Source organism: Dromiciops gliroides, chromosome 5 (assembly GCF_019393635.1).
Source record: "Dromiciops gliroides isolate mDroGli1 chromosome 5, mDroGli1.pri, whole genome shotgun sequence".
NCBI lineage: Eukaryota > Metazoa > Chordata > Mammalia > Microbiotheria > Microbiotheriidae > Dromiciops > Dromiciops gliroides.
The window spans coordinates 60,401,679-60,418,240 of NC_057865.1; the positions used below are offsets into that span (position 1 = coordinate 60,401,679).

Genomic DNA, 16,562 nt, shown 5'->3' on the forward strand with positions numbered 1-16,562 from the left:
GCTTTTCAGAGCTGCGTCCCGAGCCCAGGAAGACGCTCAGAGTCCCGGCGAGCGGTCATGAATAATGCATCCAGGCCGACCCTAAAGCGCTGCGTGAGCGCAGAAAGTCACAGACGCAGGAATCATCGGCTGCTTTGTTCGCACCGGGGCGGACCGGCGCGGGCCGAGCCCCTGGCCCGCGACTGCCCCAGGCCGGGCTGGCGTGGAGCGGCTCGGCGGCTGAGCCCGCGGGGGAGCTCGGGACCAGGGCCCTCGTGAAGGTTCGGGAGCCGTCAGCCCGCGCGGGGCGCCCCCACCCCGGCTCCCAAGGCCGGCACAGCCTCGGCGGCAGCAGCGAGAGTCACCCTCGCCGCCTCTGGGGCCGAGCGGCCGCCTCCTCCTCCCTCGGCCGCCGCCGCCGCCGCCGCTCGAGCGGCTCGTGGGCGGGATCAGCTGAGCCGCCGGCGCGTGTCACGTGGTGCGCGTGTCGAAGGTCACTCGGCGCTCACAATGGAGCTCTCCGAGTATGTGCAGGAGAGGCTGCCAGATGCTGGCCGATCCCGGCTGCTTCGACCTCGCTGCCTTCGCGCTCCTCCTGCGGGCGGCCTTCCGGAGCCTGCTGGAAGCCCGGGCCGATGAGGCCGTGCTAGGTAAGCCGCCGGCCTCCAAGCCGGCCCGGCCCGACGCCGGGGGGGCCGGAAAGGAGAGAGGGGAGAGCGAGAGCGCGGCGGCCAGGCAACGGGCGCCTGAGCCGGAGGCGCCGGCGCCGGGCGCTGCCATCCGCCCTCCCCGGGCCGACCCCGGCCCGGGCCCTCAAGCCCGAGCCGGCCCGAGCCCAGTTGGCACCTGCCCTCAACCAATGACTTTTGCGCCTGGCGCGGCTTCCCCTCCCGGACTCTTTGTTCCGGTGCAAAAAAAGACCCACCCCAAAACAAAAACAACCAAAACCCTCTGGGTCCAAGGGTCGTTTGTGGCCTAAAAGACCAGGATTTCAGCGCTGCTGGGGCTGTTTTGACAGTTGGGCTTCATCCGTTGCAGCCCCTGCTATTCACGGCCCCGGGGATGAGCTGGGCAAAGAAAGAGTTTGAAGAGGCGACCGGGGGAGGGAGAGTTTGTTTGCTACGCAGATAGACACACATTGGACCAGTTAGGATTGACCTGCCCGGGTGCAGTGCATCCTGCAGGCTTCTGCAAACAAGCCTGCACTGCTTCATTTCAGCATATTGCACATAATCTCAGCGCCGAGGAGCAACACGTATTTTACAGTGCTTTTTACAGCAATGGGGGCTCAGAAGGTGAACATTCTTCAGCAGCTCTATCAGTGCTCGCGGGAGTGTAGTACCTACCTGTACTGATTGGGGCTGGCGTGGAACAGGTGATTTTAGGCGATAGCATAAATGCAAAGGATGCTGGGGGAGGGAGACGCAGAAGGCTGTCTATTTTTGTACTCTTTCCCTGAACTTTTGAATTCATCGTCTAATTTTTGTTTTAAGTACGAAAGCTGAAGTTGAAAAAATAAATACGTTATCTATCTATGAGTTGTAAGTCTACAAATACACAGGCACCAAGACCTAACTATATTAATATGCGGGGGGGGGGGATTATTTTAAACTAAAGGCTTTTCTTATTCTCGTTTTTCAACTGATCATAAAATACAGCAGTAAATATTTTTAAAGGGAAAGCTCGGATTTTCTGATCACTTAACACATCTTAGTGTTTTCCTTTTTCCAGTGGCCACTGTAGAAACGAACTTTTCTCTATGTAACTTTTTTTGGTTCAATAAGGCGATTAAAACAAAAGAAAGCAAAAGATTATTTAATTGAAACTAATCGATAGCAATAATCATTAAGTTGTTTTTACTGCTTTGCAGTTGACCTTGTCTCCTCTCATTTCTCTGAATTTACCTCCCTAATTGTTGCATTATTTAAAATAAACCTATTGATGACAAAAGGTTATTTTTCTACCAAAATTGCTGCCTCTTAGAATATACCATTAGAGATTTCATATATATTATCATTATCCTATGTATCATTAATTAATTTATTTTAGATCATCCAGACTTGAAACATATTGATCCTATGGTATTAAAACACAGTCATGCAGCAGTTGCAACTTGCATACTGGAAGCAGGAAAGCAGAAAGCTGACAAGTCAACTCTGAGGTATAGTTTATTTTAGTTGCCATTTTCCTTTCAAGAAGTAGGTTGTGTCCATTTAAATTTCAGAACTAAACTGTGCTTTTTCTTTTCCCAGCACATGTCTAGAAGACTGTAAATTTGACAGAGAAAGAATAGAACTCTTTTGCACAGAATATCAGGTTATAGTAACATTCAACTTATTTTCATTACCAATTAATATTGTTTCTTCTTGTTAAGTTTGCAAAGATGTGTTTTCTTTTTTGTTTTAATAGAAAAACAAGAATTCTCTGGAAATCCTATTGGGAAGGTAGGTACTGAATATAATATCAAGCTGAGTTACTCTTCATTTGCTGGTGGGTGAAACAAACACAGGACCAAAGCAAAGCTAAGGGACAAGTGAAACAACTGAATTTAAGTTAATGTTTATTAAGATAAAGTTCATTAAACATTTTTGCCACAAGTTGCTCTATTCCTCAATTTTGTAACTTAATGGTGGAGTTTAAGTATTTGAAACATATTAAAATTGGAACAATGGATGAATATAATCCTTGTGTAAAGGAAAGGCAAGTTTTTCTGAAAATGTTATAAACAGTATCATTTTACTTTGCAGTATTGGCAGATGTCCTCTCCTTATAACTGATGTTTCTTGGAGTTTGGAATATCAGATTAAGGTAATGTTTGGCATATTTTAGGGAAATGGTTTTGTGGGAAGTTTCCCTAATTTTAATTGAGGGCTGATAAATGTGTTTCTTGTTTTAGACCAATCAGCTTCACAAACTGTATCGACCATCATATTTGGTGACCTTAAATGTTGAGGTATTGTTTGTAGTTATTACTTTTCCTATTTATGTAGACCAACGAAACTGAGAGGGTTTTTTTTTGTTTTAATCGCTATTTTTTCCCTTCCCCAGAATGAGAATTCTGGATCCCATCCAGATATTAGCTTTAATTGTACTATGGAGCAATTACAGGTATGGTATTTAAACTTATTGAGATAGTAGATTTGTAAAAAAAAAAAACACCCAACTATTTTTCAGCTATCAAAAATCAAATAAGAATTTGGTGAACAGGTGGGAGACCTTTTAAAAATATAATTTAAAAACTGACTTCCCTTTAATTGTAGGCCTGGAAACTGCCAGTTTGTTTTTTTTTTAAACTTTGCTACAAAAATGGTCTGTCTCTATATTGCTTACTCTACTGCCCTTTCCCCCCCCATTTGCTTTCTATTCATAACTGAGATTTGGGTGACAAAGGAAAGCAAAATAAAGTTGGATGCCTTATGCATTACTTCCAAAAATTCTTTTGCATCTGCATAAACTTATTTAAAACTTTTTGTTTGCTGAAGGGAAAAGGAATGACAATGTTTTCTTAAAAACCAAGTGAAAACTGGGAAATGCAAGAGACACATTTCCCTGGTAGATGTATTCAAAGTCATGACAGCTTTTTTTTTCCCTGTTACTACTTAAGAAAATAAGGTTCATTAGTTGAAAATTTGATGCAATTGACAGTTTTTCAAAGACTTCTCATACTGAATTGCTCTTCCTGTAGCCATTCATTAGACCTTTATCTTTGTGGAAGATGTATGCATGACCATTTGTTTAAAAAAAAAGATCCTTGAGAAATCTCAGCTCGATGTGCCCTACCATTCTATTAACTGTAAAAGATTCTTACTAAAAACTTGTATTTCACTCCAAAAGCAGATAACCAATTTGAAGATGAACTCTTAGGGTAAAATGAAGCTGCCTTTAAAATTATTTAACGGGTGGTAATTTGTTAAATGTTAAGAGTACCATGAATTTCGGACTTCATTAGAAAGTGCTTTTCCCAGTTGATTTTTCCACCCTCCCATCTCCAATCATAAGTCTTTATGTTTATATTCTAAAACTATCACATTATATACACGTTTTAGGACTTAGTGGGAAAACTTAAAGATGCCGCTAAAAGCCTGGAAAGAGCAACTCAAATGTGATGGAAGGACGTTCACAATCTGCTAGGGTCAAGAGGAAGACCAGCGTTCCCCGGTCCTTCGGGCAAGCCATCCATCCCCCTCTGCAAGTCGAATCCCTTCCCTTTTAGTAGAATTTGTGTTCATTCCACCTTTTGAACATGTGAACCGTATTAAACCTGACTTTTTTACACCATGACAATAGAAGCGAAGGCTTACATACGCTGTATGTTTTTGAAGTGTTCTATTAATTATCCTGTCTTCATGCCCCTCTCCCTTCCTCGTTCTGATCTCCTTACTTTCGTCAAGTTATGTGTTCTAATAAATCGAGATATTCATGTTCACAAACCGAAGGCGAAGTTGGGGTTTAGCTTTTTCTTGTTTAGGATGCCTCCCCTCCCTTTCCGATGAGGACACAGACGTTAATTAGTCCCTTTCTGCGGGGTTCAATGTTAAATAAAAGGGGAAGGACGGAAGCCCCAGCAGAGACTGTACGCCCGGCTGTGCCTACCCCCCCACCCCGAGGAGGACTGGGGCACCTCAGTGCGGCTGCCCCCGATACCCGGGGTCTCTCTCCTCACCTACGACCCTCAGGGAGGGTAAAAGCACTGCAGAAGTCCTCGGGGTGGGGGCTAGCTCCAGAGGACCCTTCTCTCCCCGGGCTCTGTCTGCCAGAAGCCGCCCCACCCCGAGGTGCCCCTAGAGGCTTGGGGGGAGCGGCACTTGGCATCCCCCCTCAGCTTCCAATGGACGGGATCCAGAGCGGGAGATTTGACCGCGCGCCTCGGACCCCGCCCCCTCTCCGACCCCCGCCCGCGCAAGGGCCCCCCGCGAGGGAGCCCAGGTCTCGAGGGGAACGGTCGTCCTGCGCGTGCGCATCGGGCCAGGGGAAAATCAAAGGACGCCCCCACCCCCAGTCCCCTCCCGGGTTCGGGAGTCTGATACCGGAGAGAAGGTGCTCTCGGGGCCGCTGGGTCCCCACGGGCCGGGCCGGGCCGCAGCCCGCGCCCCGGGAGGCGTGGCGGGGACCGGGCACTTTCCTTGGCGGGAGACAGTGTCTGCGGGCGCGCGGGGCCAAGACTACAGAGCAGCCCGCTAGTCGGGAAAGGACGCCCCGCGGCTCTCGGGGGAGGGGGGAGAAGGGGCCCGAGCGGGCTGCGCACCCCGCGCGGGTGGCGTGTGTGGCGCTGTGGAGAAATGTCTCCCGGCAGCAGCAGCCAGCGCCAGCCAGCGCCGCCGCCGCCGCGCACTGTGAGAGGGAGGGAGGGAGGAAGGGGGAGGAGGAGGGCGAGAGGTGCTGGAGAGGGGAAGGCGGGGGGAGGGGGAGGGGAGGAGGAGCGGGAGGGGGCGGCCGGGGGGGAGGCCGGCGGCGGCGGCGGCGGCGGCGGCCGCGGGGCCCCGACTACACCGACACTAATTCCCAGGCCGCCCTTAAGGAATGAGGGGAGCACGTGACCCGAGGGGGAGGGGGGGCCGCGGGGGAGGGGACGGGCGGACTCTGAGCCATTTTGGGGCCGGTGTCAGTTTCCACTCTCCCTTCAACGGTGCATTTTTTTTCCACCCTCCTCCCCTTGCCCCCTCCCCCCCAGTCTTCATCCTTCCTCCTCCCGCCCCCCCCCCCCGCCTGCTCGGCTCTACACACATACACACACACGCACACACACACGCACACACACACACACACACACACACACACCGCCCCCCAGCCCGCCCGCTCCTCGCTGCACACCTCCCTCCCCAACAACTATGAAATAATAATCATAATAATAAAGGGAGAGAAGGGGAGAGACAATGGGGATGTTGGAGCGGGAGCCCCGATCGGGATTAGAAACACCTCCCCACCCCGCAGAATAATCTAATCGTCCCCACTCCCATCCCTCCCTCCCTCCCCCGCTCCCCCCTCGGAGAGGAGCCGGAGCCCGAGCAGGAGCAGGAGGAGCAGAAGGAGGAGGAGGAGGAGGAGGAGGAGGAGGAGGAGGAGGAGGAGGAGGGAGGAGGAGGAGGAGGATCAGGGGGTTTGGGAACTAGCATGAGCTGAGCGAGCAGCGGCGGCGGCGGCGGCAGCAGCAGCAGCGGCAGCAGCAGCTCCTCTCTCCTCCGCTCGTTGCCCATTGACAGCAGCGTCTGCAGCTCGCTTCAAGATGGCCGCTTGGCTCACATTCATTTTCTGCTGAACGACTTTTAACTTTCATTGTCTTTTTCGGCCGCTCTGATCGTCCCTCGCCGGATCCTTTTCCCGGGTATGTATCCAGGGAGGCGCCTAGTGGACCGTGGGCGGGTGGCGGAGGGGGCTGCTCTGGGGTTTGGGGCCGGTTTGGGTGCCTGGAAGGGGAGCCGAGGTGCCCCCCCTTCTCTCTTTCTCGCTCTCGCTCCCTCTCGCTCCCTCTCTCGCTCCCTCTCTCCCTCTCCCTCTCCCTTCCCCAGCTCCGTATGGAGAAAGCTCTGACAGTCTGGGCTTCGACCACACATACACACACACGCACACCGAGACCCACACACATATACACACACATGCAGAAGCACACACCGCCCGACACACAGACTCACAACCCTCAACCACCACCAGCACCAGCCTCTCTACCTCAGTCGCCTCCACCTACTTCAGTTCAGAGACGCACGAAGATCCTCACATTTTAGTTCCTTTCTCCCCAGAGCTCCCCTCTAAAACCTCCCGATGCACATGGCCCCCGAGGAGAATATTTCTATTTCCAGCCTTTCCAGCTTCCCTGGACGCAGCGCCCTTTGTTGAGAGACAGATTTTGATTAAACGGGGACCGGTTCCTGAAATCGGGAGCTGCCTGGGTCAAGTGGTTTCCCTCCTCTCCCAAAGAAATGTATTTTGAGGTGTTTAAACATCCACAGAATGTCCCCATATTATAGGGATGAAGTATGTGGGGGGCAGCGATCCCGCCAAGGTGGGTGTTAAGCTGGAAAGAGTTCAAACAAAAATGTTATTAACTTAAGTTGGACAAACACTTGTATGAAATTGGATGGCTTGTTAAGATGGCGGTTCCCAGTTGTTTCCAATGTCTCTTGCATTTGTGCTTTAAAATGGGAAAGTTTTTGCAGTGGTACTACCTGGGGGTCAGTTTTCAAAGAAGTTCTCTTTAAAAATCAGTTGGATTGTAATCACCGAAAAATGGACAGTTTCAGATTTGGAGCTATTTTGGAGCGAAGATGGTGACTGGATGTTAGCATGTGTAGGGTTGGTGTTTTTTCCCCTCCCTCGAACTCCCCCCCAGCTACTTTTTCTTTCTAAACCTCAAAGTGGGGGTACATTTAGAACCACGTCTTGCTGAAGTCTAGTAGTGTTACAGTGTTTACTTGATACTTGTATAGGTCATAGGGTTATGTAGGATAGGAGCACTAGAAAGTTGATGGCAAATGTGTATGTAATCATTTGGCCTTGACAGCCTTATACTGAGATGCTTTCCCCAGCAATTTATGGTTAATAATTGGAAGAAAACCAGTTAAGAGAACCTGATCATTCTAATAGTCATAGAGAATTTTAGTGAGTTTAATGGTCATGGCTCAGCATTTGGAAACTAAGCACCTAACTCCACAAAGTTTGGAAAACTCTAAGGATATTTACACATCCAAGTGTGAACAGATCTTTTATAGGCTTTCAAGAGTGATTGTCTATATTGTAAATAGAGAACCCTTAAGACCAAAGAAGTTCTGCAAAGGTATGGCATTGTACTCTTCTTTACCAAGGTAGACTGTAGTTTTAATCACTTAAGGATCCCAGTATTTCCCCTATACTAGGTCATATAACGATGCACTAACAGTTGAGTTTATTTCAGATACAGTGACTGATTACTTTACCCAAGCACTTCATTTTATGAACATAATTATAAACTTTTGTATATTTGACTTCATTTTTCTCTTCTATTTTTACTGCAGTGTGATCATGCCGGGTCAGATTCTGCACTTATTAAAAGTTTACTTAAAGCTGAATAAAACATTCCATTGTCGAATGGAATTTACAAATTCAGTTGTACATGTTCAACTAATTATTGCATCCAGCTTCTTGGTTGTATGTTAAACAACCAACCTGACAAAACTGTCCTAGGACTTCAGTTAACCCCTACTTTACACATACGTATTTAGAGCTACAAACTCCAGTGATGGAGTTCATTTGCATCTCTTAGGCTGCAAATAGCCAAGCTGATTGTTAACATAAGAACTTGCTTCTGTTTTCCTTCATTTTGACATAACTGGTGTCAGGCCTCTAACAAAACTGACAGCCCTAGCTGAGTGTGTTATAATGGCAAGTTTTTACCATTGTGTATTTTTACCATTGTAATTGTGGTGCACTTTTACTTGCTTAATTGACAGTTTCTGTGTTAGAACTGAGTTATTCACATGTTATCAACTTCTCTAGGACAGAGAAGCTATTCCTCAAGTCATGTTTAAGTTGTAAAAGGACCATACTCAAAGTCTTCATTAGTTTTCCTGCATTTTCAAAGGGGAGAGTAGGAAAAAGGAACTGCATTTTTAGATGACTTACAATGTAATGTTTAGCAGTATGACAACTATTATCTGATTTGAACCCAATCTCTTGGCAGATCTAGAGAGATTGTATGAATTTAAAGCCTGATTTAGTATTTTTCCAAAGATTTTGGTCTAGAACTTTACACTTGTGATACTATTTAAGCCAATCAGCAGAAGATGTCCCTCCACAGCTGTTTGATTGTTCAGTTTATGAATATTTGGGATTTAAGAGGAGTTGGTTATTTGTGAGCTATCTGAGAACTGTAGCCAGCTTTTCCCATTGGAATTACTTCATAAACTTAATGATTGATGGAAGAATCACTGTGATATATACTTTTACAAGGTGAAGTGTAGCCTCCTGGGCTTTAACTTTCTGGAGAAGAACAAGGCAAATGTATAAAGGGAATTTCGATTTGGAGGTCACTAAGGTGATCTTTGTATTCAAAAGATAGTGAAATGTATACCTTGCTTTACCACATAATTCTTTGAGATATAACCTAAATGTATATTCAGTGTGTTCAGTATGTTAAAGGTTTTCCTTTATATGTCTCGGAAGGGTAGTTGTGTAGTGGTAAATGAAGCTTTCTTATTTGCCACTCATTGGAAATTGTGATCACTTGAACAAAAGCCGCTTTGGCCCTTTATTATTAGTAGGTTGGCCATTAGTCATTGACATTACTTCGAGGTGTGTTGCATTGTGTTTCTCTGTTATGTATCCAAATCTAAAAAAAAAAAAATACTGTTACATCATGTCGTGGGTTTCACAAATGCACAAGTTCCTATTCAAGGAAACTTTCAAAATATGTGTCAGAAAGGTCAGGATACTGAGCCTATGTGCTCCATTTGGGATCTGAAACAAAAAGGGGAATGGGGGGATAAGAAAGGTATTTTTGGAGGACATGCAGCAATCTGATTTACTGGATTGCCAGTTGGTGTTTCGTATCTAACAGCCCTTCTCTGTGATTTATCTATAATATATCTGTTGATAATGCCATTTCATCTTATAGAACTGGCTATGAACTGCAGGCTGAGAAAATGACATTTGTTTTTCCACTCCTGTCGCTACTCTATGTTGACAAGGTGTTGATTTAACGTTGGGAATGGGCTGGTCACATGGTCCTTTGCATATTGTCACAATCCTACTGTTTAAAGTCGTTTCTCTTGCTTTCATACTCGGTTTGTTCAAATAACCAAGCGGATTTCCCACCTCCACCCCCTCCCTCCCCCAAGCCGATTTCAGTTTTCAGTCTTTCCCAACTTTTTTACCGTTCATCCAAATCTTCAGGAGAATTTTTTAATTTTAGAGGAGGGAGCTTTAAGGAGATTCAGCTCAATAAACATCTCTGCAATTTGAGCTCAGAAGGTTTGGGGCTAAGTGCACAGTTGGCAATTCTTGGGGAAAAAAATCCCTTCGTGAAAATTTTGCCCTGGCGAATTGCTAACAGGAGAGACTGAGAGAGTGTAGATCTGAAACAAGCTTCTTGCATCTAGTCGACGTGGAAAGAGGCCCCCGAGAGTGTCCGAAATGGCCGGGAGTGGCAATGGCTTGCTTTTCCCTTGCCCGGACTCTGCCGCTCGCTCAGACGCTCCCCGAAGCTCCAGATAAACCCTCGTCAGCCTCCACCCCGAGCCCCAAACCCGGCACTGCCTCCCAGCACTAACTCGGAACCTTCCTCCCCCGCCCGCACTAGACTCCGCGCTCCGCACCCCCTCCCAACTCCCGTTGGGGCCCCTCCCCCCGGTCTTCGCGTCTCGCTCCCCTCCCCCCGCAGCCCAGCCCGGGCTTCCCCGCACACCCGGCTCTTCTCTGGGGCTTGGGCTGTGTGTTGCAGCGGTGGCCGGATGCCAAGTGTAAGTGTAAGTTGCTATGGAAACCCCGATAGAGGCTAGTTCCGAATCCGGAGCGAGACAGAGACAGAGGCGCCGGGATCCGCCTCTTCCACATCCCCTACCCCCTGTGTCTGCCTCGGGAGTAAAGGAGGACTTGGGGAAGGCTCCGCTCCCGGGCCCGCCCGAACTCAGGCCCCAGCCCAGGAGCTGGGCTCGAGGTGCGTCTCGAAGCCGGAGCAGCTAGGGAGGCGACCAGGCTCCGGAAATGCCAGTGATGCGGAGAGAGAGCCGGATTTGTTTTCCCTTTTGTGTGGATAGAAATGTGCAAGTTGTGGCTCTTCGAACTGACTAAATCAACAACCTTGGAGGAGTGGAGGAGGTGAAGGGAGCGGAACCGACGCCTCCGCCCCCCTCTTCACCCCACCCTACCCCACCCCATCCCCCCATCCCCCCGGAGGCAGACAGTTGACTTTGGGACCTGCTTCTCGCTCGGAAGTACCTACAATCAATTAGGGAATATCTTTCCCGCGTTTGGCCGGAAGGGTTGAAACAAAACCTTGAAGTAGAAAAACAGTGCGGGACCAATGCGGATCCAATGCGGGGTCTGCTAGTGGCCTTCCGCTGCAGATGGAAGAAAGCCCCTCCGCCCTGTTCAGTCTCTTCTTCGGACTCCCGGCATGACCTCGAAAGGCTAGAAGAAACTTTAGTTGGGTCTGGATTCATCACTGTAGTGGAACGGATTCGGGTTGTTGAGCAAAGTCCTTCTTTAGACAGTTATTACAGTTCACCTGATATGTTTTCAGATTTCTTTAACTGAAATGTTTGTCAGTGTTTGTGTGTGCGTGCGAGCGCTCTCGAAGCATTTTCATAGTGTAAGAATTTTGGAGACGACCCCTCTGTGAATTGTAGTCAATATTTTTGTATTTTTCAGGACCTCCTCTTATTAAGGAAAAATGCATCGAACAACTAGAATCAAAATCACAGAGCTAAATCCTCATTTAATGTGTGTGCTTTGTGGAGGATACTTCATTGATGCCACAACTATAATAGAATGTCTACATTCCTGTAAGTACACAGATTGAACCTATTGTTCCTTATGTTGTCTGTATTTCCCTTCTAAACCCCCCCTCCCGCAGCTGATTGTGTTAGAGGTAAAAGAAAGAATAATCCTTTCAAAGTTTGGTAAAAGGTGATCTGGTGTCTTTGGGGGTATCAAGAGCATTAATAGCTCTTTCTTACTACATTGAAATAAATAAGCAATATGCAAGTCTTCTGAAAATGTTAATTGATGCTAATTTAGGTCAATTAAATATTAACTTTGGCATTTAAGTTTATTTTAACCTATATCTGTGCTGTAGTTTTCATCTGGTTAGACTGTTTAATTTTCAAACTTATAAAACTAACCAAAAATCTTATGTTTCCTATTTCTAGTCTGTAAAACATGTATTGTACGTTACCTGGAGACCAGCAAGTATTGTCCTATTTGTGATGTCCAAGTTCACAAAACCAGGCCACTTCTGAATATAAGGTATGAGAAAGTTAAAATTCCTTGTAAATGTGCTTTATAGCAATTCACAATTGTTTGATCATCATATTTATATTTTCTCTTAATAGAAAACTTACTATTAAATAGTGAATAAAATGTCATTAATATTATTTGGTAGCTTCAGAATTAAGACAAACATATTCCTCTTTAAAGCAAAATATTAAAAAGACTAACTTTTCATAGTTTCTTTTTAACACTTAATTTTGATATATTGCAGTTTTGTTACAGCAAAAATGTAACATTGGAAGACAATATTAAATTGTAAAAATATGGTTGGTTCCACATTTTCTCTTTGTACTCTGTTCATTTACAGAATTATTCATAAGTTTTAGAGAATCTATTTTTTGTGTGCAAAATGCAGTAGAAACTAGAGGTCTTTTAGAAATATTTAGTCATATTATAAAGTAAAAGGTATCATACTCGTTTTAGAGTTCTATTATAGTGTCTTATGCATTTTTTCTGAGAATTATATTTTTCATATATTAACCTTGCTCTAAACAATAGCACAATACAGTAAAAACTTTAAATTGAAGGGAGAAGAAAATCATAATTTACCCTTATTACTAGATCTAATTAGTGGTTTACTTTTTACTTTTTTATTTTTTTCAGGTCAGATAAAACTCTTCAAGATATTGTATACAAATTAGTTCCAGGCCTTTTCAAAAGTGAGTAACAATAATTGCACATGTATAACCTATATGTGATTGTTGACCACCTCAGGGAATGGGGGGGAGGGGAGGAAGGAAGGAGGAATAGAATTTGGAACTCAAAACTTTAAATAAAAATGTTTGTTATTTTTAAAAGTGAGTAACAAAATGTAAAGATGAATTTAATAATCTTGTAATTTTTATGTACTATACCAGGTAAAATATAATATTTATGCTTTTCCTTTCAGATGAAATGAAAAGAAGAAGGGATTTTTATGCTGCTCATCCTTCTGCTGATGGCAAGTACTTCTAGCTTTTATATTTTTACAAACTGAGTTATGTGATTTTTAAAAAAACCTATTTCTAAGTATGTTTGCCTTTACTTACTAGATGTTAAAGACTTAAAAGCAAAACAAAAACAAAACCCACCCCAAATTGAAACCACATGACAACTTCCATTCTTTTTGTTGTATTTTGTGTATAATTTGTATTAAACTTATAAAAATTTTCATCTAGCTGCCAATGGCTCTAATGAAGACAGGGGAGAAGTTGCAGATGAAGATAAGAGAATTATCACTGATGATGAGATAATAAGCTTATCCATTGAATTCTTTGACCAGAACAGGTAAGTTTCTCTGGGGGGGAAAAAATCTATTTTTTTGCTAGTGTGTTTCTTATTAGCTATCTTATTTTAATTATCTTCATCTATTTCCTTTCCTTAGATTGGATCGTAAAGTAAACAAAGACAAAGAAAAATCTAGGGAGGAGGTATGATCTATATTAAATAAAAACTTGTACAGAAGAGAAATTGTGGATTTTTTTAGACTTCATATGATAGAGTCTGATCATTTTATCCTTTGGATGTTTTCAGTAGTATATAGTATCAAATAGACAGCAATTTTTTACTAATTGCTATTAATTAGTTGGGATTGATCATCAAGAATTATAATTGGTTTTATAGATAGTTTATGGCCTTACAAAATACTGTAACTCAATTGATATGTACATGATCAAATAACTGTAATTTGAGTTTCATGAACATTCTAAGTATTGAAAGTATTTCACACACGGTTACCAAAGAATTCTTAAAAGTTTTAATTATATAATACTAATTATTACTACCCTTTTCTGTCTATACACTCCAAATTAAACATTTTTGAACGTTTATAGTCTTGGAATTGAAAAAAAAAAGTAACTTTTCTAAATATGCTCTCAGGTGAATGATAAAAGATATTTACGCTGCCCAGCAGCAATGACAGTGATGCATCTAAGAAAGTTTCTCAGAAGTAAAATGGACATACCTAATACTTTCCAGGTACTGATTTTCTTTACAACCTTCATGTACTTCATTTTCTGGTAACTTAAGGTCTATTGCTGACTTTTTTTTTTTTTTGGCTTCTTGAATTCTGAACCAAGAGTAGAAACAGCTAACAATTCATAGTGCTTTGAATTTTTTTATCTTTGAGGTACTTTGTAATACAGAATCAAAGATGCCAACACTAGGTTTGTGACAAGCATGAAATCCTTAAGTTTGCATTTCTGTTTTATCTCATGAAAATGCTTAATGCTCCTTTTTAAAGAAGCATTTTCCCATGATATAAAGTTGGAAAAAAAATTCATGGTCCATTTTCAAAATAAATGTTCTTTGAACTGCCAGTATTACTTTGAGAATTTTTCTTGTGTGAAGAAAAAACTGTGTATTTTAATTTTGTTATTAGTTATTATAGAATTAACTGAATAATTTATATCTTAGATTGATGTAATGTATGAAGAGGAGCCTTTAAAGGATTATTATACACTAATGGATATTGCCTACATTTACACCTGGAGAAGGGTAAGTATCTAATCCAATAATAAGAGGTTGTGGTTGGCAATAATATTTAAAGGGTTTATGACTGACTTAATCTATTTACTTTGTAGAATGGACCTCTTCCTTTGAAATACAGAGTTCGCCCTACTTGTAAAAGAATGAAAATCAGCCACCAGAGAGATGGTTTAAATAATAGTGGAGAACTGGAAAGTGACTCTGGGAGTGATAAGGCCAACAGCCCAGCAGGAGGTATTCCCTCCACTTCTTCGTGTTTGCCTAGCCCCAGTACTCCAGTACAGTCTCCTCATCCTCAGTTTCCACATATCTCCAGTACTATGAACGGAACCAGCAGCAGTCCCAGCAGTAACCACCAATCTTCCTTTGCTAACAGACCTCGGAAAACATCAGTAAACGGCTCTTCAGCAACTTCATCTGGTTGAACCCTCAGACTGTCCAAAAAAAAAAAAATTAAACCTTGATTTATATAGATATCTTCATGCCATTACAGCTTTATAGATGCTAATACATGTGACTATCGTCCAATTTGCTTTCTTTTGTAGTGACATCGAATTTGGCTATAAAAGACGGACTAGATGTGACACTCATATGGACGTTAATTGCAATGAAAGATTGTTCCTGTAAAGAATTGATTTCTGAGGAGGCAGGCAAGATTTTTTTTTTATCTGTGTTAGGAAAGATGTAAAATGGTTTTTTTGCAGCCATTGTTGGCACTTGGGAATCTTCTGCATTGGATGTAAGGATTGAGACTTAGTTTGTTAATCTTAACTAACGCCTAAATCACATTTTCTTCCATTGTTCTTGTTATGCTGTTTTGTGAATCTGTAGAAAACAAGTGCTTTTCATCTTGAAAATCAACAAAACGGAAAGAATATGCATAGAATGACTCATTCTATGTAACCATGTCACTGTGAATAACAATTTCTTACATATTAGCCATTTTGATTCTTCTGTTTCATTTTTACTTCTCCATTGCTTTGCAGAACTGATCAAAGGAAAGTAAACTTCAGTTTTACAATCTGTATGCCTAAAGCGGGTACTGCCGTTTATTTTACTGACTTGTTTAAATGATTCGCTTTTGTAAGAATCAGGTGGCATTATGCTTGTTGTACAATGCCATATTGGTATAAGACATAACAGGAAACAGTATTGTATGATATATTTATAAATACTATAAAGAAAATATTGTGTTTCATGCACTCAAATATGGTTGTGAAATTCTCCAAACTGGTTCGACCCTTGCAGATATCCTATGTTTGAGCCTTATCAGCAAAAAACATTTTTAGTATGGATATCAAATTCCAAATTCAGCTATTTTGAAAGCAACTGGCAAACTATTATGATGTTTGTCTTTTTTCCAATAATATATCTTTTTATTTTTCAAATTGTGTTGCAGTGAAGGAAGAAGAACTCTGTAACCAAGGAATATGGAAGTGATTTGTTTGTTTTATTATTGGGTGTGATGGGAATTATCGTGTTTTTAAAGGCACCGTGAATCACTATAGATATAAAAGGTGGTAGAAATTTTAAGAAACTGACCAATTGATGGATGAAGGCATTATACCTAAATTCATTTTTAATATATGGTACAGTAGTAATTGCAAATTTAACAGGTACGTCATTTTTTCCAAACAAAGACAAATGCCTTCTCGTTAAATGTCTGTAAAGAGGAGCAACTTTTAAGCTCCTAAAGGTATTAATTTTAAGTAGAAAGAGCATGTTAAATTTAAAATATGAACTGCCCCAATTGTTTTCAGTTTGTGCTTTGCTTTGGTCGAACTTTGTGTGTGTTCTTCACCCATCAGTTATCCATTTGTGAGGGTGTTTATTCTATATGAATATTGTTTCATGTTTGTATGGGGAAAATTGTAGCTAAACATTTCATTGTCTCAAGTCTGCAAAAGAAGCACAATTCTATTGCTTTGTCTTGCTTATAGTCATTAAATCATTACTTTTGCATATAAGTATTTTTGCTGCCTTCTTTAAAGTTTCAGTGACTAAAGAACTTCCATGAAGTCACTAAATATATTGACTTTATTTTGACTTTACATTTCTGGTTGTAGAAATAGAAATAGCTTTCATTTATAACTAATTGGCAAAAAGAAGCCAATAAACAGATTATTCATTGAGAAACTAACAAAGTATTTTTGTAAATA

General features: G+C 42.8%; 2 protein-coding genes across 2 annotated transcripts; both read left to right on the forward strand.

The window, feature by feature from the left end:
• Nucleotides 1–474: 474 nt before the first annotated feature.
• On the forward strand, nucleotides 475–4,414 carry COMMD3 (COMM domain containing 3). The gene is given in 9 exon segments (XM_043966662.1): nucleotides 475–513; nucleotides 515–629; nucleotides 2,029–2,140; nucleotides 2,232–2,295; nucleotides 2,389–2,423; nucleotides 2,727–2,787; nucleotides 2,876–2,932; nucleotides 3,028–3,087; nucleotides 4,026–4,414. Coding segments are annotated over 9 exon segments (588 nt in total). The 5' UTR covers nucleotides 475–489; the 3' UTR covers nucleotides 4,086–4,414.
• Nucleotides 4,415–6,073: 1,659 nt separating this feature from the next.
• On the forward strand, nucleotides 6,074–14,861 carry BMI1 (BMI1 proto-oncogene, polycomb ring finger). The gene is made up of 10 exons (XM_043966661.1): nucleotides 6,074–6,301; nucleotides 11,317–11,450; nucleotides 11,817–11,913; nucleotides 12,541–12,596; nucleotides 12,827–12,877; nucleotides 13,095–13,203; nucleotides 13,301–13,346; nucleotides 13,795–13,893; nucleotides 14,332–14,412; nucleotides 14,499–14,861. Exons 2-10 carry the CDS (start codon nucleotides 11,339–11,341, stop codon nucleotides 14,826–14,828), a joined length of 981 nt encoding a protein of 326 aa, XP_043822596.1. The 5' UTR covers nucleotides 6,074–6,301; nucleotides 11,317–11,338; the 3' UTR covers nucleotides 14,829–14,861.
• The last annotated feature ends 1,701 nt before the right edge of the window (nucleotides 14,862–16,562 follow it).